This window comes from Clarias gariepinus, chromosome 27 (assembly GCF_024256425.1).
Source record: "Clarias gariepinus isolate MV-2021 ecotype Netherlands chromosome 27, CGAR_prim_01v2, whole genome shotgun sequence".
NCBI classification, from domain to species: Eukaryota; Metazoa; Chordata; class Actinopteri; order Siluriformes; family Clariidae; genus Clarias; species Clarias gariepinus.
The window spans coordinates 5,724,007-5,746,472 of record NC_071126.1 but is presented as its reverse complement, the minus strand read 5'-3'; the positions used below and the strand labels follow the sequence as shown (position 1 = coordinate 5,746,472).

The 22,466-nt window shown below is 36.5% G+C and overlaps 2 protein-coding genes across 2 annotated transcripts; both read left to right on the top strand.

The window, feature by feature from the left end:
• Window positions 1-233: 233 nt before the first annotated feature.
• On the top strand, window positions 234-14,819 carry si:ch73-74h11.1 (desmoglein-2-like protein). The gene is made up of 14 exons (XM_053488568.1): window positions 234-352; window positions 1,668-1,775; window positions 3,210-3,368; window positions 3,544-3,682; window positions 3,815-3,984; window positions 4,096-4,230; window positions 8,587-8,772; window positions 8,905-9,524; window positions 10,838-10,980; window positions 11,497-11,718; window positions 11,863-12,102; window positions 12,240-12,358; window positions 13,019-13,336; window positions 13,912-14,819. Exons 1-14 carry the CDS (start codon window positions 296-298, stop codon window positions 14,704-14,706), a joined length of 3,411 nt encoding a protein of 1,136 aa, XP_053344543.1. The 5' UTR covers window positions 234-295; the 3' UTR covers window positions 14,707-14,819.
• Window positions 14,820-19,178: 4,359 nt separating this feature from the next.
• Window positions 19,179-21,322, top strand: ttr (transthyretin (prealbumin, amyloidosis type I)). The gene is made up of 4 exons (XM_053489105.1): window positions 19,179-19,316; window positions 19,711-19,850; window positions 20,303-20,438; window positions 20,969-21,322. Exons 1-4 carry the CDS (start codon window positions 19,251-19,253, stop codon window positions 21,074-21,076), a joined length of 450 nt encoding a protein of 149 aa, XP_053345080.1. The 5' UTR covers window positions 19,179-19,250; the 3' UTR covers window positions 21,077-21,322.
• The last annotated feature ends 1,144 nt before the right edge of the window (window positions 21,323-22,466 follow it).

Genomic DNA, 22,466 nt, shown 5'->3' with positions numbered 1-22,466 from the left:
GGAAAAGTTAGTAAAACTACTATGTACACTAGAATGAATGCATGGCTATACAGTAGTAAGACAGTATAGGAATTGCATTGAGGGGAGGGACTTAGGGATCCTATAGAAATGAATATTTCTGCACCTGTAGGTGTGTCGAAACCAAGAATGATAATTTATGTCTGGTCATAGGATGCTTAGCATCTCCCTCACTCTAACTGACAGACAAACAACCAGCTCTTATCAGCCAGAAGCATACTAGGGGAGGGAAGAAAGAGGAGAAAAGAGTGGTTACAACTGCAGGCCCTCAGTAATCATGGGTTTCCTCAAACTTGGAAGACTTTGTTTGCTCCTGGTAATATTCATGACACTGGTGAGTTACATTGCTCCACTTATTATGGAATTACTACGTTTTATTCTGTATAAAATTCTTTTTAAAATACTAAACAAAATCACAGAATTGAGAATACTTCCTTATCTCCCTTATTCCTTGTATTGGTGTGCCTCATTAAGTATACATTTTGTAAACTAAGAAAACATCAAAAAGGAGTGTTTGCATTTCAAAACTTTGGTTTAGCAAATTTATTAAAACTATTAAATGTCTATGATAATTTATAATGCGTCATTAAACAGCAATGCATTACTTAACTTTGCACACATGTGCAAGTTTTTAATATTCTAGCAATTTTTTATATATTTTATAACATTTATCCTGTATCCTGTATACAGGATAATAAACCCATAAACCCACCCTGGGCTTGTGGCTGTTGTGAAAATAGTAGTAGTTAAAATTAAAAGAAGCCTATGTAAACAGCTCCTCAATTAATTTATATGGATATGTAACCAGCCAACTGATTCAGTCATCACAATACATTGTTTCATGTTGCCTGTTAAGGTAAACAGGTAATTCATCTCATAAGGTATTCAAATCATGTTTGAGCTGGATCAAAGAGATGCAGCTGTTCCTTAACAAAACATAAAGATCAGCATTCCTTTGGCATGCAGTGAGATGTCACCTAAACTAAGTGAGACAAATATACTTTTTTTTTTTTTGTATAAGGAAACATGGGTACATGGTTACTGACATGATGTTATTTGATTTGCAGATAAATTTAACACACCCTATCAAGGGCGTATTCTTACGTCTCACCTAGATTTCTCAAAATGGGCTCATGACACTGTGAATAGTAAAAGACCTAGGGAACAATAGAGAGAGAGAGAGAGAGAGAGAGAGAGAGAGAGAGAGAAAAGAAAGAAATGTAAATATTATAATTTATTATTTAGTACACTTGTTTGTGGTACGACTTCTGTAAGGTGTTGGGTGTGTTCAGGTGTTTGAGGGTAAACAAAGGAGGACTGGGTAGTGTCTCTAGGGTAATGACTAAAAGGTCATAATTTGCATAAACTAATATCATTTATGGTATTAACAACCTGTCTCGTCCTTGGGTTTTACTGTACTGTATATATTATTATTATTATTATTATTATTATTATTATTATTTAATTGCATAAACTTACTGAACACAGTGTGGTAATTTTACATGTAACAGGCCTAATAAGGCTTTTTGTCAAACTGTAGTGCAATGGACATTCATTGATTCATCTTTACTAAGCACGTAATTAAAATCAGGTTGATTTTTTTTTGAATACACACAAACATAAAAATGATCAAAATATTCATGTTTAAGGTGGCACAAACTGCAACTGGACTTAAGAGAAACAAGCGGGAGTGGATTCTCCCACCAACGAAACTTAAAGAAAATGTTGACTATACAAAGCAGACATACATTGCGAAGGTAAGCATACAGTACATTGTTTATTCATGCAAGTTACATTTGGGCCTTTGAAAGTATGTGAAAAGTATTGCCTGGAAAAAGGCAGAGAGATCAGTTTTCTCACATAACTTTGACATGTCAAGATCAGTTTTGGAGTTTACGAGACTCCGCCCGTGAGGTATGCCCCTGAGACTTTAGAAGAAACTTGACTCACAGGTTTTTCAAACGTAAACTTGCTACGAGCCAGCAAAAGTGAAGCAAAAAAAAACATTCCATACTCTCAACCCAAAATATGACACAGAACAAGAAATGTTTTAACCATAATTCTAATCATTCAATAACTATAAATATGTTTTACAATATCAATGACACAGTATTGTTGAGGAAATATAATAAAATGGGATGACATTTAGGAGACAGATTTATACATCTGAGCAGTTAAGGGTTAAAGGATTTGCCCAAGGGCCCAACAGTGGCAACTTGGTGGTTGTGGGGTTTGAACCTGGGATCTTCCAAACTGTAGTCCAATGCCTTAACCACTGAGCTACCCCTGGCCCCTGGATTATTGGTTAATCTGTGAAATAGACTGGACTATAAGGGCAGCTCAGCTTAATATTTTCATTTCATTTTATTTTCATTGTTTAAAAAATTAGGATTTTTCCGCTTTTACACACCAATGTAGTAATTAAATGGTGAAACAACAACAACATATAGAATATATATAGAATTTTCAACTAAACATTTCTGGCTATATTTAAGGGAACATTAGTTTAAAACAATGTACTTTTGTCAGGTCATGCTTTTCTGGGTTCATGGGAAGTGCTCCATCTTGTGGAGGTTCTTGTACTTGTACACAGGAGTGGGACAAGTCAGATCAGTATTATTGGGATGAATGCTACAAAGGGTGTTCAAGTCAAACTAGAACTTTTGATTGCCATGCTCCTCACCCCCTCTACGGTAATGCATCTATCCCAGCATTTCACTGGTTCTTGGATAGCAAGAGAGCTTTTTCTCAATGTGCAGAGCCATAATCACACTGCCTGCTTCACTCTGGCCTCCTTAAATGGCCCAAACCTGAGGAAATGGTTTGGTGCGAGGTCCGGACTGTACGGGAGATGTGGCACTAACTCCCAGCCATGATACCGTGATGTGCAAGCAGTGTTGGTGAATGATTGTGTGTACAGTTCACACGCAGTGGGCTCTGAGCCACCTCGTTTGGGATCGTCATTCACGGACTTACAACCTTCTTTAAAAAGTTTGCACCATTCAAATGTTTTGCATTGGCTAAGGGTCTCATTACTGTAATGTGTTTGCAGCTTACTGGAAATCAGTTTTATGCCTTTATTGGATAAAAATCTCATCACAAGTCCCAGTTTAACTTAAATGCTTTTTATTTTATTTTATACCAAACAAATGACTTTTTTACTCAATTTACTTTTGCTTTATTTTATTTAGATCAGGTCTGATAAAGATATTGAAGCTAAACCATTTGAGTACAGCCTACGAGGGCATGGTGCTGACAGGGAGCCATATAACCTGTTTGTTGTCAACCCAAAAAATGGCTTTGTCAGAATTACAGGCATTCTGGACCGAGAGACAATATCACAGTACAACGTGAGTTGAAAGACAAAAATTCACTCTATACACTATATATACTAAATTCACATATTCTACTATATAATGTTGATCACATATTTTAAGTCTTAAAGTAATTACACTGACAATTCCCATTTGCAGTTATGTGGAATATTGAGCTTTATTTAGATTCATGTGTGATATCTGCTTGTAGTTGACTGGGATTGCTAAATACAAGGATGGCGGTATGGCTGAGGAAGAAATCGGGCTGAAAATACAGGTTGAAGATGAGAATGACAATCCTCCAAAGTTTAAGTTATTCAAAGGGTCTGTATCAGAATGCAGCAAAATAGGTATGTATGCACTATGAATCTTTCCTTTAACTGAAATTTCCTTGGCTTAAAACAGACTATGACTACCAGAATAATGGTGCAATGTTGCATTGCATTCTATTACCTAATAACATGTTTCCAACAACACTGTAGGAACACCGGTCATGCAGATAATTGCAGAGGATGCAGATGCACAGGGGACACCTAATGCAAAAATCGCATATAGTATATTAAAGCAAATTCCAGAAGCATCTGGAAGAATGTTTACCATTGACAGAGACAATGGGAAGATTTATGTTAAAGAGCACTCCCTGGATAGGGAGGTACGTATGTTTTGTTTTCTAACAATGATTGCATGAGCCAATAATTTAATAATCTTAAGATAGGACTGTCTAATGAATGGATCTCTCTTACCTCTTGTTTATATTATATAGGTGCATGATACATACACTTTAATAGTCCAAGGTGTAGATATGGATGGTGCACCGAATGGTAACACAGGAACTGGTACAGTGGAGATTAAAGTTTTGGACATCAACGACAACATTCCAACTCTTGAAAAAGATGAGGTAAAGTGGTTTTTCAATATTTTAAAATATAGTATATATTATATGCCCGTCACACACCTTCATATTTTGCATCCAAAGAGCTTTAATGCATTTTTAAGTAGTCTTGAGGAGTATTTCTGCAGGCACCCGAAGTGAGGGAAAATAAGGTTGCTGCTGAGGGTGTTAAATAAACATACACACATTTATACATTGTTATTTGGTTAATTTATTTGTAAATTAATGCATGCTTTACTGTGCAGCATTCTGTTTACTTTAACTGCTGTTGCTGACTTTATGACATGTTTGTCATCAGTTACATAGTTGTGAGTGAGATTTGTATCAGAGAGAACTATTTTTAGTTCCATGATATAAAGAAAAGAAAGAAGGCTGTTCCATATTGTTTTAAATAAACATATGTAGCTATAATGTAGTTTACGATCTTGTTAGTAGCATTGTAATCAATATCACCTAAACTCAGGCAAAGTCAAGACCAAGACTTGAGTGTATTGAAAATGAGACAAGACCAAGAGTTTAGGAGGTTGAGATCAAGTCAAAACCAACCCCAAAGCAGGTCAAGACCAAGACAAGAATTAGCTCAAGGCAGGTCAAGACAAAGTCAAGAACAAGCTCGAAGCAGGTCAAGACAAAGTCAAGTCAAAAACCAAAAACAGACCAGTGTAAGTACAGTATAATAAATAAAACTTTGAACATAAAAACCAAAGCCATTCTTAAAGTGATCTAAAAGTTCCTGAGTCAACACACAATCATTTTACACATTTCAATACAGCCTACTTAATATGTAAATGTATCCTAGAATTGCAGATACATTAATCGGGCTCCTCTCTCCACTGCCACATCCCTGGCTCTCTTAGGTAAGGGAGCGGTATCACAATTAGTAGCGTTTATTGGAGCTAAAATTAGCTAATTCTGATGTAATTTGTGTTACATTAGATTTATACAGTAGCTTTATGGGACCCGTCCCTCTACTGTTACAAAAATAAATTTTTACTTGGGCAGAAGCAATTCTAGAGTCTGTTGGGGCCCTAAGCATACTGTAGATTTGCAAGAGGCCACTAGGCCTCCATTTATCACCATCACCATCATCCATTTATCACCATTATCTTATATTAACAATCTTATATTGACAATTAGCAGATTAGGCTAATTGGCGTTCCCAAATTGCCCTTAGTGTGTGAATGAGCGTGCGAGTGTGTGTATGTATATGTGTGTGCCCTGCAATAGATTGGCACCTTGTCCAGGGTATACCCTGCCTCGTGCCCTAAGGCTCCTGGAATTGGCTTCAGGCTCCTCACGACCCTGAATACAGGATAAAGCAGTATAGAGGATGAGTGCGTTTGACAGCCCTAGAGCGCCACCTCCTGGCATGGGCTTCCCTTGCCTGTTGAAAAGCTGGGCTTCTGAACTTAGAAACATCATCATCACCACAGGCCCTAGGCTTCAACTCTCACACAGACTATTACCTTAGCAACATCTTTCAATATATATTTATTTAATCAAGTAGGTTACATGTCTAACTATATGGCAGATAGCTGGCAAGCAACTGAACCCTGCACTCTGAAACATAGTTAATTTTCATCAGCATACTGTATAGTTAATATTGAGTTAATGTTTGGTTTCTAAAAGGTTGACACAGAGATTACATTATCCAGCTATGCTTTGCCAGACGGACATAACTTATCTTTTTATATGCTTAATTTTTTAAATGCTAATAAAAGTTTAATGGGCTCTTAGCAAGCTCTGTAAGCTTTGATGGCCAAATTTACATACTCCTATGCGTTTCCTTTTGCATGATATTTTTCAGATGAACTTTATAGGCAAGGTTTATTACCAAAGTTTTGACTGACAGCTACATATCCCAAGGGATGTCATGGGAAAAGAATAAATAAGCCATTCGTACTTATAAATTGAGTGCTTGTGGCTGCTCTTGGTTTAATATTTTTCGCTTGTGGACTACTATAAATGCAAAATGTATAATTTTCTCTCTCACACACAAAAACACAAGTCCACACATGTGGATTACTTAAATTTAACATGGTTTTATCTTGTGAGGTCCTTTGTTAGGATTATGGGATAAACATGTTTATGTGGTATTCACATTTTTAAATTGAATGTAAAACTAATATTACAGGTTTATAATTGTGCAGGACATCCACAAATCCAGTTTGTGTTCAGGATTTTCACAGACAGTGGTCCATAGCATATCTTAGCCTCACTTTAGAGGAGTCACATTGAGGCACTATTCCCAAATTAAAGAGTGCTTGTGTGAAAACTTAAAACAGAAAAACCTAAATAATAACCAATACATGTCCTCTGATCAGTGTCCTTTTTAGGTTTGTTCTTACTTTTCGAAAAATCTCTTTTTTTCCCCTTTTTAAATTTCTCTCCTCCCCCCAACACCCCTTCCCTCCCTGTTTAACTCTCTTTCTCCCAACAATCAACGCCATGCCGCCGCTCTCATACCTGGCACAGAGCCAAGGCCCGCGCGAAGCATGACGCTACTAAAGAGTTTATAAAGAGGCGCGAGCAGGTGTGGCATGTTTGTCTTGATTACCTGAAACGGCGTCGCCTAGCAACCGGTTTCATGGTTGCCCGCGAATCTGCCTGAACAGAAACTATGCAAATTAGTGTATTCACCTTAATTTTATAAATAAAGCAGAGGTTGTCCCAAATTTAATAAAGTCCAATGTCTAGACCTGCTTTAGAATCCCCAAATCCATTATTCAGTAATTATATTTTCAGCCCAACTTATGATATTATATGACCATTGTACCTGTTTTGTGAATTTAACCAACGAACAGCAGTTTTAAGTTTCTATACGTACATAACATAGCAAGCAAACGTACAAACAACTTTTTATGTTTTTAGTTAATTATTGACTCATTTTACTATATTCTCTAATACAAAAGTGCAATTAGCATGTTTTTCTAATTCTTTCTCTGTCTTTCCCCAGTGATATAACAGTTTTACACTACACTTAGAAAACACTTATAGTTTAACTTTTATTAACCGAAAAAAGAAACTTTAAATAACAAACCAATTTAACGGCTTTCGAAGATAATCCAAGAGTACTGTGTTGAACAATCAAAACTCAAAGTACATCCACATAACTCAGTTCAAAATCACAATAAAACCATATTAAATCCAAGCTGTGTGTGTGTGTGTGTGTGTGAGAGAGAGAGAGAGAGAGATGAACAATTATGCTTACAGATTACAAAAGTCTTTTGATAAGGTGGTTTCAAAACTAGTTTTGTAACACACCAACACATGGCAGGACAAGGCTGCACGCACATTCACAGGGAGCACCGACCTACATAAGTCAGTGTGCCAAAAGACATCGTCCTGTGTTCATCGGGAGCCATGCAGCTGGTGGTATTCTGAGCATGTATGATACCAGGTCTGCTATGTCTGCACAGATAGCAAGTTAGAACAGTTCGCTGTTGAGTCTGGTTACTCTCAAGGTTTCTTCCTATTGCCATCTCAGGAAGTTTTTCCTTGCCACTGTGGCCCTTGGCTTGCTCATCAAGGACAATCTTATCATTTTGATTCATACACATTCACATTTCCATAATTCCTTTAATTGTGTAAAGCTGCTTTGCGATAATGACAATTGGTAAAAGTGCTACACAAATAAAATTTAATTAATTTAATTTAATTGATGTAAATGCATTAAAAAAAAAAAGCCTAGCATTCCTTCAAACAAGATCACAAAATGACATCTTTTGGCACTTTAGCACTGTTTAGCACTTTAACAGTTCATTTTCTAATTGGAAATAAATAAAATAATTGGTTGCATTTAAAGAAGAAAGGTTTATATTTAATAACAATGTAAACAAATAAATCAGACAATGCTAGTGATTAGTAATATTGCACCAGTTCTTCTCCTAAAATAAGATCCAGAGTCCTCTTTGTCTAAAACTGAGACAAAAGTAAAATGCTGTTGATTCCTAGACGAGACTAAGACCTTCAGTGGTTTTAAGACTGATCCTGTGTACTTTGTACTGCTGTGTATCAACCCAGCAATACAAAAAACTCCTAATACAATAATACCACTACAATTTTTTGTCATTGTGGGTCCTTTTCTCAAATATTTGAGGCAAAGGGGTATGCATACTGTATACCTACAAAACTTTACAACATTTGTTTCTGATAAATAGACCAACGTATATAGCTATAAGATAATTGCATGCTTAAATATATATATTTCTAATAAATGATAAACTGTATGAATTGTAAACACACATAAAAACATGGTCAGTCAAACTTGTGCTGAAAAGACACATTTTTTTTTAATACAAATGGTTCTTAATTTCTAATAAAATAATTATACTTGTGGCAATTATGTCTTTTTCTCTTTAGTATGCTGGTGCTGTTGATGAAGGTTCAGTTGATGTGGTTGTGATGAGAATAAAAGCTCTGGATAAAGATTTGGAGAATACTGATAACTGGCTGGCCGTCTTTGACATCGTTAAGGGTAACGAAGACGAACTCTTTACTATAGAAACAGACCCCAAAACCAACGAGGGCATTTTAAAGCTTGTGAAGGTATACATATTTAATGTTTTTGTTGTCTTTAATACTGTTTTTTTTTTTTTTACTCTCATGATTTTCAGTTGTTCTAATCATATTTTCTTATTTTCTTTTCTTTATGTCTGCCACCTTACTTGAAACATTAAGCCTGTGGATTATGAAAAGGTCAAAATGCTGGATCTTGGCCTGGCCATTTCAAACGTAGCTCCTTTCATAAATGGAACTGCACTCTCCTTGGGTCTCAGTGTCGATCTGGGCAGACCTGGAATGAATGCTGGGGCAGGAGCTGGGGCAGGGGCAGGGGCAGGGGCAGGAGCAGGTGTTGATTTAGGTGTAGATCTAGGTCTAGATTTAGGTGTAGATGCAGATCTAGGATTAGGGGCTGGAGTGGGTGTGAATGCAGGGGTAGATGCTGGGGTAGACGCTGGAGTGGACGCAGGTGTAGATGCAGGGGTAGAAGCAGGTGCTGGGGTAGGGGTTAAGCCTGGCGTCAAACCGGACACCAAGCCTGGAACTAAACCTGATGGCAGTCCTAGTTCCAAACCTGGAATTAAACCTGGCTCTAAACCAGACAAAAAGCCGACACCTGGAGGGAAAAACTATCCAATAAAAATCAGCGTTAATAACTTGCCCGAAGGCCCAGGTTTTTCACCATCGGTGAAGGAGTTGCCTGTGTCAGAGAACCCAGAGGAAATACATGTTCCCATGGTCATTGGTTCCTTTCCTGCCTTGGATCTTGATACTGGAGAACCTGCGGAAAATGTCAGGTAAGTATTTTAAATAAATATGATTAATAAAATCGACTTTCGGATCCACAGAATGTACTACAGTTCCTTAAAACAGATTGCATTTAATTCCACGCTTATAGAGCCTCTGCAGCTATGTCACATTATCAGTTGATTTTTGTTGCTACTGTATGGCCATCATGCCAGTCATAGTTGTCAATCTGCCAGTTCGGAAACTTTTGCTCTATATCTACACAATAAATCAACATTACATCAAACATGTAAAGGTAAATTAAAAGCATGTCTAAATGTGCTAGGGTTTTTATCCCACCCTCTGTCAAACTGTAGGACTACAATATAAAATGAATATAATTATTAATTATGTGCATGTTTATGTTAAAATTTAAGTATCTGATGTCAATACATTTAAATAATTCTGACTCCAAAACATAACCTTGTGACTTTCAAGCTGTTATAATACTCTAAATAACTAATGGCTGGTTTAATATAATTATGCTAAAATAGTTAAGGCTTTTCTGCTGCTCTCCCACCTACTATGTTCTAATAAGTGCCAGTTTTGAAGAATCTTTTAGTTTGCTTTTACACCTATATCTAAATTCAGCACATAAACCAGGAGATAAGACCAGAGCATCTCACATCTGATTAAACACTCACTGTGGTACTTTACTTTAGCCAATGTGTGCATAGTTAACACACTTTCTCAGATTATACACACTAGTGTGTTGGGACCCTGTGGGTATTCTGACCCATTCTATAAATGTGTGCGCCTATGATATTTGAAGCCCTAATAAATATCTTTTACTTGCTCTTCTAGACTGGTTTTCTATCAATTTGACCTACCCATCAGTCTCTCCTATACTGCGCATACCAAAAATACGTCTTGCTGCTTTAGCGTCCCACCCGTAAATTCATGCTACTACTCCCAGTGACTTGTATGTTCGTATTTGGTATTGAAAGTTTTGTTGGAATTATTAGTGTGTTTAATTGCACATTTTATTTTGTTGGCATGGTTAATTTAACAGTTGACTATTGACAAATAACGTTAAATCCATGTGTCAGAAAGTACTACCAGTATGTCAGGAAATGTTACCTTCTATAAAAATATACTTAATTATATTAATTAATTATTTAATTAATTTGCAGCGCCACAAATGATCAAAACTATAAGTAGAAGATATTAAGAAAGCTGCGCAGAGTGATATAATTGTACATTTTTGCTGCTGATAGAAAACAGTGATGGAAGCTTTAATATAGTGGCATCAAAAAGCATAATCAATAATAGTGTCAATAATTCATGCATTTAATGACATATGTTCCATTGCAAAAAAACGTAGGTATGCAAAAGGATATGATCCAGACAACTGGCTATCTATTGATGAGAAAACATCAGAGATTACGCTGACAAAGATACCAGATCGAGAGTCCAAGTCCCTGGTTAATGGCTCCTACATTGCAAAAATCATCTGCATGACACAAGGTAAGACGGTCTGCGCTTAGCTTTTCCTCAAGAGAAAAGCTCCTTTGCTCTTACTGAGAGAAGAAGAATTTGAAAGTTCATTTAGGAGGGAAGTTATCATTTACCATTCACAATAAAGATCAGAATGGGGACCTGATTGTGACTGACAATATTGCATGGATATTTGTGCCAGACACATGGATCTGAGTAGATCAAAAACTGCTGCTAACCTGGGATTTTCTTACAAATCTATAACTAGAGTTTCAAAGAATTGTCCAAAAAAACAAAACATGACATGTACTGTAGATTAGACTAATTTGTGTTCCCAAATTACCACGGTTGTAAAAATGGAAATAAAAATTACGGCCACTATTGGCCTTCATAGTTCCTAGTTGGACTACAGAGGTTCCTTGATGATGATGATGATGATGATGATGATGATGTACATTAATGTGTGTTAAAGTGGATTTAAATGTATGTTTTATTAGACTGTACTTCCCTAAAGTGCTAATACAGAATGTTTTTTTTTTTACTTAGATGTCCCATCCAAGACTGCTACTGGAACTATAGCTCTAAAGGTGCAGGATTTAAATGACAATTGTCCCATGCTGACTAGCACCTACCAGAGTATCTGTTCTGATACTAACATAGTAAATGTGACTGCATTTGATAAGGATGCCTATCCCAATGGAGAACCTTATAAATTTGTTCTGATAGAAGAAGAGACTCGTGGAAAATGGGAGATGGTTCCTGTAAATGGTAAAGTAGATAACTACAGTATTATTCTACGACATGTATGTTTCTGTATATTTTGTTTAAAGACAATAAACAGTAAATAACAAAGCTACTGAACAAAGCTATGTGCATTAGTCTGATACTCATTTACTTATTTCTCTTTTTAAGAAACAACAGTGAGCTTCCATGCTAAGGAGCCTCTATGGATAGAATTTTATGAGCTCAGTATGGAGATTTTTGACAGGAAGGGTCTGGCATGTAAAGACAAACAAAGGCTTAAATTAGAGGTGTGCACATGTGAAAAAGCTGGAACATGTGATCTCCGAGCAGCCCATCAACGTGATGCTTTAACCAAAGTAGGGATTCCTGCCATTGGAGTAATTATCGCAGCACTAATTCTGCTCATGTGTGAGTCAAAAACATTCATACACAGTTTTCATGTTTCCTCCTGGTTTACAGTCCACCACCTATTATCTGTTACACATATATGCACATAATTCAGTGTTTTATATTAATAGTGTGTTTTGCGCTGTTGATGTTTCCAGTGATTCCTCTGCTGCTAATATTCTGTCAATGTGGGAGGTTTGAGGAATTCTCAGAGCTGCCTTTTGATACAAAAGAATACCTTATTGCATACCACACTGAGAGCAAAGGGGAAGACAAGGTAAATTACAACTATTATTACTTCACATATTTTCACGGTCCCCTATTTTGATATTACTTTTATAAGTTAGCACAGGTTTCAAAGCTTTCCCAAAGTGTGCTTGTTATTGCTCCCAGATAATGCAATTTTTGATATGTCCACCTCTCTTTGTTTCACTCCTCTTCCGAATGCACCATTTTAGTATAAATAAATGGTAAATAAGCTACTGCCGAGTCATGTCCCCCAGGCAAAAGAAAAGATGACCAGAGCTAGGAGGAGCTGAGCAACAAGAGTGGCGGGAAATCTAATTGGCGTGTTTAAGTCCAGGCCAATAAAAAAAAGGCCCCTTTTTGTTTGTCTACTTACTAAAGACCCATGCAAATATATACAAGTATATACGTATATTTAAAATAAATAATTGCATTGGTCCTCTTCAATAATTACAATATTTGCCCTAGTTAGTGCACAGTAAAAACCCAAACAAAATGATCTTCACATTATAAAAGAGGGACTGGTTAAAGGTGTCTGCCAAATTGCTTGCCATCTTAGTAATTCTTTTTTATACCCACTGTACTTTTCACAAGGAAATTCCATTCTAGCAACACTGAAACAATACCATACTTTTGCCATGCCATACATTTCTAACATTTTCTTCCTTAATTGGTCTCTATATTTTTTCAGTTGCTGGATCTGTTGTCTGCTCCATTTGTGGCAGACCGACAAACTGCAGTGGCAGCGGTTGGTAGCTCTCTCAACAAGCCTGCTATAGTGCAAAATGCACAAGGCTTCGGGACCATGGCGCTCAATAACGAGTTTCAAAGAGGGAATATGGAAGTTGACAGCATGTTTGGATATCAACACAGCACACTACAAAGTCAACACTCCATAGGATCTATCCATAGAAACACGCTCTACTCTGCATCATTTCGACAGAAGAGGCATAATATTTATGAAGAGATGGCATTGCCAGATGGCTATCTCTATGGATATTTCTCTCAGGTAGGAAATCAAAAATGTTTTATTCATACACAGCAGGGATGTTGTGATCTGATGTTGAAATATAATTGGGGTTAATGCTACAGTGGCCAGTATGTGACAAGGTCAAAAACACACCTAAAATATAGATATAAAATCATAAAGCCGCAGCAAGGCCAAAAACACATTAACCTGAGGTCCAAATGGAAATGGTAGATCTTTAATAACCATCACACTAATAGCGGTTGATGATTATCAAAATAAAGTGAGTTTTTATTGTTATTCTGCACAATCAAAAGTCCTTGTTTGACTTGAACATGCCTGGTACATGACATGTTGATTATCATAACGTCAATTAGGCCCATAAGCACTCTTCTTAAAAAATATCACCATCATGCCTGGTGTTTTATATTACTTAGTATTCCCAGCTTAAAGAATTATTTGCCTGGATACTACACAAATATTGGAAATGATTAAATCTTTAACAGGACTGGACATCTAATACAAGTATCCAATTTTATTAAATGGCAGTGGAACATTTATAATCTGTACATGTACTTGTACAAATACTGAGCATCATTTCTTACTTTTCATTACAGAAAGCAAGGTTTCTGACTGATAATCCTAATCTCAGTGAAGGTCTGCTCATGTATAACGATGAAGGTCAATACTCTCCAGTTGGCTCTTTAGAGTCCTGCTGTATTCTTGAGGCTGAAAATGACCTGGGTTTCCTAAAAGACTTGGACTACAAGTTTGGGAATTTAGCAACAGTTTGCAGTCCTCCACCACTACAACCCAAATTTGAAGAAGTGGAACAAATTGCTGAGTCAGTGGAAACCAGCATCAAAAGTGAGAGTTCTGTAGCCACTAGTGCCGTTCAGATTGTGAAATCTGATTCGCCTCCACCACAGAAAAGCACAATTTCCAGTGTTACTGAGACACAACACATCAATGCATCAGGCAGCATGAATACTGGTTCAACACTGCTTGCACAACAGCAACCTTTGTACTGCCTGGTGGAACATCAAGCGCCAAGTACAGTGATTTTTGCTGAAGAGCCTGTACAGGGAATGTACCTGATAAATGGGCTTGCAGGAACTCAGGGCTTGGTTCTTCATGGCGGTAATATACTCCAGAACACACTAGAACAACAAGGAATGTACCTGATTGATGGGATGTCTATGTTACAAGGAAATATCATGTTAGGTCCAAATCTTGTCAACGCAGCTAGCTTACCTGTTCCCTCTGCCGAAGCTCAGGGAGAGACGGGCAAGCAATCGTTCCAGAGTTCTCAAGGTGAACAACCAGGGCAATCAGAGGATAAAGCTCATGTAGGGTCAGGAAAGGAGAAGAGTACTAAGCCTGCAAAGATGCAAGTCAAATCAAAGAGATGAACAAGTATTATGGGTGTTAGTGTAGAATGTATGAACAGGACTACATATGTGAACACGATGCAGGTGAGCAGCTCTTTATGGCTACAATTCTTTCAGACTATAGTCATTACTTTGTATAGACTATAGTCATTACTTTGTATAGTCGCAAAGTATTCCACAAACAAGACATTTAATCTTGAAAAACAGGTGCAGATGATGGGAAATGATCAGAAGTCATTAGATTAGTATACTGGTGGTGTTAAATGTTGAGTGGTTGGAACAGATGAGAGGGGAAATGAGGATGCCACCGAGGTTGTTACATAAACTTTTTGACTTACTGAGGGATGAGAAATGAGGGGTCCTCAAGTATTGTATGTTAAATTTTGTTTCTTTTTTGCAAATATATATATAAAATACTATAACTGAGGGTCAAAGGAAATCTATATAAGGACACTTTATCCCAACTAAATTGTGTGTATATTCTTGAAAGTGTCTCATATAAGGGCCACTGGGTGCTGAATTATGTTTTTTGTCAAACTTTTTTCTGTTGATCAAGTCCAGTAGTTTTCAACCTCAATGGTTATTAATAAGTTCCAATTTACATTACATCAGAAATTGAATCTTAGAAATTTTAAATGCTAACTATATATTTAACCAATAAGTCTAGAGCGCTTGTGTGGTTTATGAATTGTGTGGTATATAATAATAATAAATAATTAGGTATAAGTGTATACCATTAGCAGACTTAAAGGTTCATAGAGTAATTGGAATTTTTGCAGAAAGCACCCAACATTTTGTGTAAACAGACATATATAGGCAAAAGTGTTTGGCCAAACCTGTTGATTATTGAAATCAGGTTGTCCCACTTTGTGGCAACAGTTCAAAGGCCCTTTCTATTTCAACATGACTGTGTCCCAGTGCACAAAGCAAGGATGAATTTGGTGTGGATGAACCTGACTGGCCCTCACAAGCCCTGACCTCAACCCCATCGAGCACCTTTGGGATGAACTGGAATGGTGACAAGCCAGGCCTTCTCGTCCAACATCAGTGCCTGACCTTATAAATGCTTCATAGAATAAATGGGCACGAATTCCCACAGAAACACTCCAAAATCTTGTGAAGAGCTTTCCAAAAGGAGTAGAAGTTGGTATAGCTGCAAAAGTGGGACCAGCTCCATATTGAAGTAAAAGTATTTGGATACAATGTCATTGCAAATTTGGCCAAATACTTTTGTCCATATGGTGTAAGTACCTCATAAACTGCCAACTTGGCATAAATGTTCTTGTCATAAGGCAAATTTATACGTAGGCAAGTCTTCAGCTAGTGATTCTGATGCAAGAGAATGTACTTCTATAGAAAGATGCTGACTTAAAAGAGCACATATATCGCAATCGTGATACACTGAGGGGATGAAGAGGGAAAAAAATCACAGATTTTTAACATGGTCTTTTTGGACCCGACTCAATATACACTACCGTTCAAAAGTTTGGGGTCACTTTCAAACTCCATGATCGTTCCTGATTTTTATTTCTTTCTACATTGTAAAGGAATGCTGAAGGCGTCCAAAAAATGCATTAATCTCCTTCGAACAGTTGATATTGAGATGTTTCTGCTACTTCTGCTCTGTAAAGACTTCATAACGCCTCTAATCTGAGGTGCTGTTAATTGGTCATTTTTCAGGCTGATAACTGTAAATTAACTTCTCGTCTGTGGCAGAGGTAGGTTTTGGTCTCGCCCTCCTTGGATGGTCTTTATGAGAGCCAGTTTCATTATGGTGCTTGACGGATTTTGCAAATGCACTTGACAATACTGTTCTAGCAAGAACTATTACAGAAAGGCCGACCTCCGTGTCTTAAAATAACAACTAACTGTTGTTTTTCTTGTTGTTACGTAATCACCTAATTCCATATGTGTTATTTTATAGTTTTGAAATCCCCAGTATTGTTGTAGAATGTAGAAAATAAATCACTAAACAAAAACAAAGAAATTTGCAAGTGACCACAAACTTTTGAACGGTAGTGTATGTCAGTGTATTGTTGCTTTTTTCTCTTACTCTTTATGCAATTAATTATCTGCTGTGTCATTTTTACGTATTTTTTTAAATTTGACTCTAATTACATTCTTCTTAAGTCTTGAAAAGAATTATTTTACGTCTCTGTGTTCTGTGCTTTTATAGAAGCATCTGAGAGATACTATACAGATGTGTTTTGGGGTTGAATTGATGTCTTTGTTAGAAAACAACATAATATACCTAAGTCGATATAAAATGTATTGCATACCCGTAAATTTCTGTTTATTTTCTCTGTAATAAAGTCTGTTTTTCTTTAATAAATATCATTATTTGGTATTAAAACTATTTAAAAGGCCACTAAAAAAACTATTTAGCATAATCATACTGTTAAAATAAATTTAAATAAAGCCCAAAGTTGACCTGAACACCCCTAGTATGTTTATGTACGGTTTAAGTCAAATCTGCTCTAAGCGTTCCCTTTATTTTTATTTCTTTATTTTACTTTAATTTTTTTGAGCAGTATACTTTATTGTTTCTAAGGGGTTTCTGTTGTGGTTGTTTTCCCTTTCAATTACATTGTATTTTATTTGTACTGTATAGCGCTTTTTACAGTTGACATTGTCACAAAGCATCTTTACACAATTAAAGAAAAATTATGGAAATTTGTATAAAATGTGAAAAATGTGTATGAATTAAAATGATAAGATTGTCTCTGATGAGCAAGCCGAGGAGGACTACGACAGTGGCAAGGAAAAACTCCCTGAGATATCAGTAAGAAAAAACCTTGAGAGAAACCAGACTCAACAGGGAACTGATCCTCATTTAAGTGATAACGGATAGCAGGGATTGATCTACAGTCATACTGTGTTAAGCGGTTGGAAGTTCAATATAACAGTTGATGGCCTAAGTTAATATGAAGTCAGGTAGACTTAAGGAAACTCCAAAAGCCTAAAAAAAAAAGTTATTCCTAGGTACAAGTCACAAAGATAATACGATGTATGTACAGTAGCACATACTCTTAGGAGTTCAAACTTCACTTTGGCCTGTACACACTTATGAGTAACACTAAAAAATTGCACAACCAGCTGGCTGGATTTTATTGTTTACTCACCCTAGCTCAAACGTAACAAACAGTTAGACGTCATGAAGTAATGTAGCTGACCATTGAAACTGATAGATGAGACTATTTTAACAATAACAGTAATAAATCTTTCATAACTAATCTTCGGCAAATAATTCAGACTTTCAAGAATGTCTGAGCTGACTTTTTTCCTTCGGTACAATCAGGTCATCAGTTGACTTCATTTAATTTAACATAATGTTGCTGAGCCTAGACCTGACCAACTAAAGCAACCTTAGATCATAACACTGCCCCCAGAGGCTTGTACAGTGGCCTCTATTTTCACAGCATTTGGCAGACATCCTTGATTCAGATCAACTAACATTTTTATTTCATACCTCTGAGCAGTTCAGGGTCAATGGCCTTGTTCAAGGACCTCAACAGTGGCAAATTGGTGGTGGTGGTGGTGGGGTTTGAATCTGGGACCTTGAACCGTAATCCATCAAATTAATCATTTAACCCCTTCCCCAAACAGCCACTAGGGATGATGTTGCATTGCTCCTGGATTGATCCTATTCAAGAGTAATGCAACGATCATCCCTAGTGGCTGCTTGTGAGTTCTTATACCCTTTTCCATTGCTCCAAAGTCCAATCTTTATGCTCCATACCAAATTCAAAACTAACAAGTGGTTTTCTTGTGGCCACACAGATGATTAGTTCTGACCCTGGACGTTCTCATGACATTATGTGTATGTAAATGCTCTTATTTTCACTAATAAACATAGCTCTAATTTCTGCTATTTTTTTAAGATATGCAACACCATGCACAGTGATCTAAGTGATCTCCAATCATGTTTTTTTTTTCTCTGACCATATTCTGTCCATGAAATTGAGGGTTTAGCACTATCCATGCAGGTTTTAATAATGTGTTGACAGCTCCTAACCCAATTCCAGTACTTTAAAAACTCCTTAGTTGTTTTTATTGATTAACACAGGCCAATCACCTCTTCTAAAATGTTTTTTTTCTTCAGTATATATTATTACAGCCAGTGAATACTACTGATCTTTTTTGATTAGCATTGCGACACTGAATCGTTCAGTAAGTGGACCAACCATGCAATTCCAGAGGGTCAATGTCTGGAGCAGTGCATTTAAAAACAATGTTTGCATAAGGTAGTTTATAGAGTATTTATAGGTTTCTTTAATGTGACATGCAGCTTTGAATATGGAGAAAAAACTAATGAAAATGTTACATTAGAATCATGATCTAATAGAAAAGAATTTTCTTTGTGCAATAAGTACTGTATCTCTATTGAATTGAGTAATTGACTAAAATTAACACTAGGCATGGTTAGCTTGAAGTTACACATTACCCAGTTATTTGCTATGTAAAGGCAACACCCCGGCTTTCGCCCGGAGTCACCCAAGCACTCAAAAAAAGAGCAGATTCAAGTATTTAAGGCACACGTTCAGTGTTTGCATTTGTGTTTCACTATGGCCAAAGCTATCATTTTTGTGCTTCTTGCCTTGGTATTCTTCTGCTGTCAGGCTGCTCCAGTGGTAAGTTACCATGAACAGAGTTCATCTTTTTTCAAATGAAAGATTTAAGCAAGATGACATATAGGCAGGTTTTTTTTTTTTAAGTCTAAAGTCAATTTTTTAAATCAATCATAGGCAAAATGTCAAATCTTTAGATTAGGTTATAAAAATACTGTACATCATTAATTATGAAATGAGTAATGCTCATTTTAAATAGTGATACAGCATCCTGAAAAAAATATCAACATTAATCATTCATATAGAGGGATTCAAAATGTTTTGTAGTTTTAAATGCTAAATAAAATCACAAAATACATTTTAAGCAATAATTGATTTTTGTTTTTATTTTTGTAGTTACTTAAATCAAATGTAAAAATACTTTAAGGATGCAATTATGTTTTTCATCGCCTTTCAGGAGCGTCATGGAGCCTCAGATGTACATTGCCCTTTAAACGTAAAGATCCTAGACGCATTGAAAGGTGCACCTGCTGGAAACGTGGCACTTACGGTGTTCCGCCAAGGCACTGATGGAATATGGGAAAAACTCATCAGCGGGTAAGAGGACATCCAGAAAAGAGGTGATACATTTTAGGACATCAAGTAGGGATTGTAATATCTTAGTGCAGTAAGAAAATCTCGAGTAGTTCTGCTAGTTTATTCACACAGTTTATTTTAAAGAATTTATTTTGTACGACAAATATGAAGTGGAGAGATTAGTGTTTATGAACGTTGGTTTGGTTACCTAAAGGTTATAAATAATCTTCACTAAAATAAACGTGAAGTGCTAAGGAGATTCTGTAAAACTGAGATTTTGGGTTACAAGGTGTTCCCTGTTTAATTGAATTGTGTATTTCAATTTTCAAAAAAGATGAAAAAGACATTGATAGTTGAAACAGTCTCATCATTGATTTCTGTGAGGAATCTAATTTTCCTGGAAGAGATTTAAGTCTTCCCTCACATACTAATTGGTTCTCTCAAGAATTTCACAATATTGTCTCTCTCTTCAGGCATTCAAACCTAGCTGGTGAGGTTCATGAACTTCTCAAAGAGGAGGATTTCAAACCTGGTGTGTACCGTGTCGAGTTCGACACCAAAGCCTACTGGAAAACAGAAGGTCGCACACCATTCCATGAATTTGCTGAAGTGAGTAAACATTGTATAAAAAGAATTTACTAGAAGTTCTTATTTCAGGTTTATTTCAAATGCTCTTTCGGATTTAGCCAGAAGATTCCAGAGACTCATGGTTCACTCTCCTAGGAAGAAAAATAAATTCCCCAAATTGTTTTAAAGCAAGTTCTATTTGAAATAATAAAAAAAAACATTTACAAATTTGGGTCAACCCTGCGACTGAACTGACGACAATTTTTCAAAGAAGAAAAAAAAAAAAAAAAGCTCACCTTTGAGAGTATGTAGTAGAGTATGAGGGTATCTGAATTCAAATACAAAAACTGGATTCTGACATTTTGTAAATATTATTGTTAAAAGAAACTCTGAATCCACTTTTGGACTTCAACCAAGTGCGTCAATTGTGCCAAACATAGCACACAGACACACCTGTCCACAAACCCTCATTAAGAGCTTCCAAGTCCGTTTTTCATAAAGGCATTAGTAGGTTATGAATAAAGTCCAACACTATGTAAAGGTTTGTCCTGACTGATGTTTGCTGCTTGCAGGTGGTGTTTGAAGCTCATGCAGAAGGACATCGTCATTACACTCTGGCCCTCTTACTGAGCCCTTTCTCCTACACCACAACAGCTGTAGTGGGAAAAGAACACGACTAAAAACAGTATGCACATCACCCCGAGTACCCCTGCCACTCACATTTCCTATACCTTTACAACAAACAGCTTAACAGGTCACCATGATGAGCACAATCAGACAAGTACTCTCTTAATAGGTTTTCAACTATAAACTCTTTTATTGGTCAGTACAGAGTGTAATGCAGTGAGCAAACCGAGAACACAGTGAACAGACCGGAAGAACGCAAGAAAGGGGAGGCAGAAACATCAGGATTGTGCACATCAGTCAAAGCAGTTGATATCTCTAGTTTTTGATTAATGGAGTTTTGAAAAAGAGCATTAAAGTAAAGATGGACCCTGAAAAACTGTATGAGATCCAGCAAAAAGGGTCCTCCTGACTTCCTGCTCCAATGTATTCATTTTTTGTTTTTTTTCCAAAAGACTACACATTTAAATCTAAATTCAAATTAAATATATCCAAAAGAATGTGAGCTTGACATTATTTTTATGTCTGAAATCATCAAAAACAGTCACCTCACTGCAACTGTCAATCAAGAATGCAAGTGTGTAAAGAAAATAACTCAAGGCACAAATATGAATACTGCAAAAGGAAAAGAATGAAAGAAAACTTAACACTCTGAAAATTTGTAATGGTGAATTTCCTAAATTTTCTAAATTTCTCCATGTTTTTATAGTCTTAGATGGACAAGGGGGCAAGGAGAAACTTTAGTTTTGAATAAAAACCTTTCAGATAAAGGTGATTCAAACCTACAGGCCACCTCGTGATGGTTAAAAATGGGTCACGTTCAAAACTTTCAGACACAATACACCCTGAACAAATGAGTCATACAAGATAGAAGGCTTAAACACTTTCTGAACTGGGAAACCTTATCTTTTTTCAAATGCTTTAAGAATATCATAAGTTATTAGTGATTATTTTTATAAAGTTTACTGATAGCTTAAGATTTTACAATTTGCACATTGCGAGCACCTTGGTAAAGATACATCATTTAACACAGTAAGCATCACCCCAACCCCCATCCCCCCCCCCCCCCCCCCCCCCCCCGCGCCTGCCCAAAACTTAAGGTTTTGTTTCTAAGAGTGAAAGTTCAGTACATTTATGCATGAAAATTAACAGATTGAGTCCAAGTGATGCACACGTCATGTACTTAAATAAAACACAGCTGTTTGCTGTCTGACCGGCATCCACCACCAAACACTGTCTCCTATTTAGATAGTCAAAGTAGGGTGCGATAATGTATTTTTTTTTTCTTCATGTTAATTTCCTCCATAACATGACACAATGAAGCAAAAACTCAGTTCTCCAACTTAACAGCTTAAGGGGCGAGTCCTTTTATGTAAAACAACACTGATTCAATTTGACACATCAAATTTAGGTTGAAAGTTTGATGTTTAGTTGTGATTTTTTTTT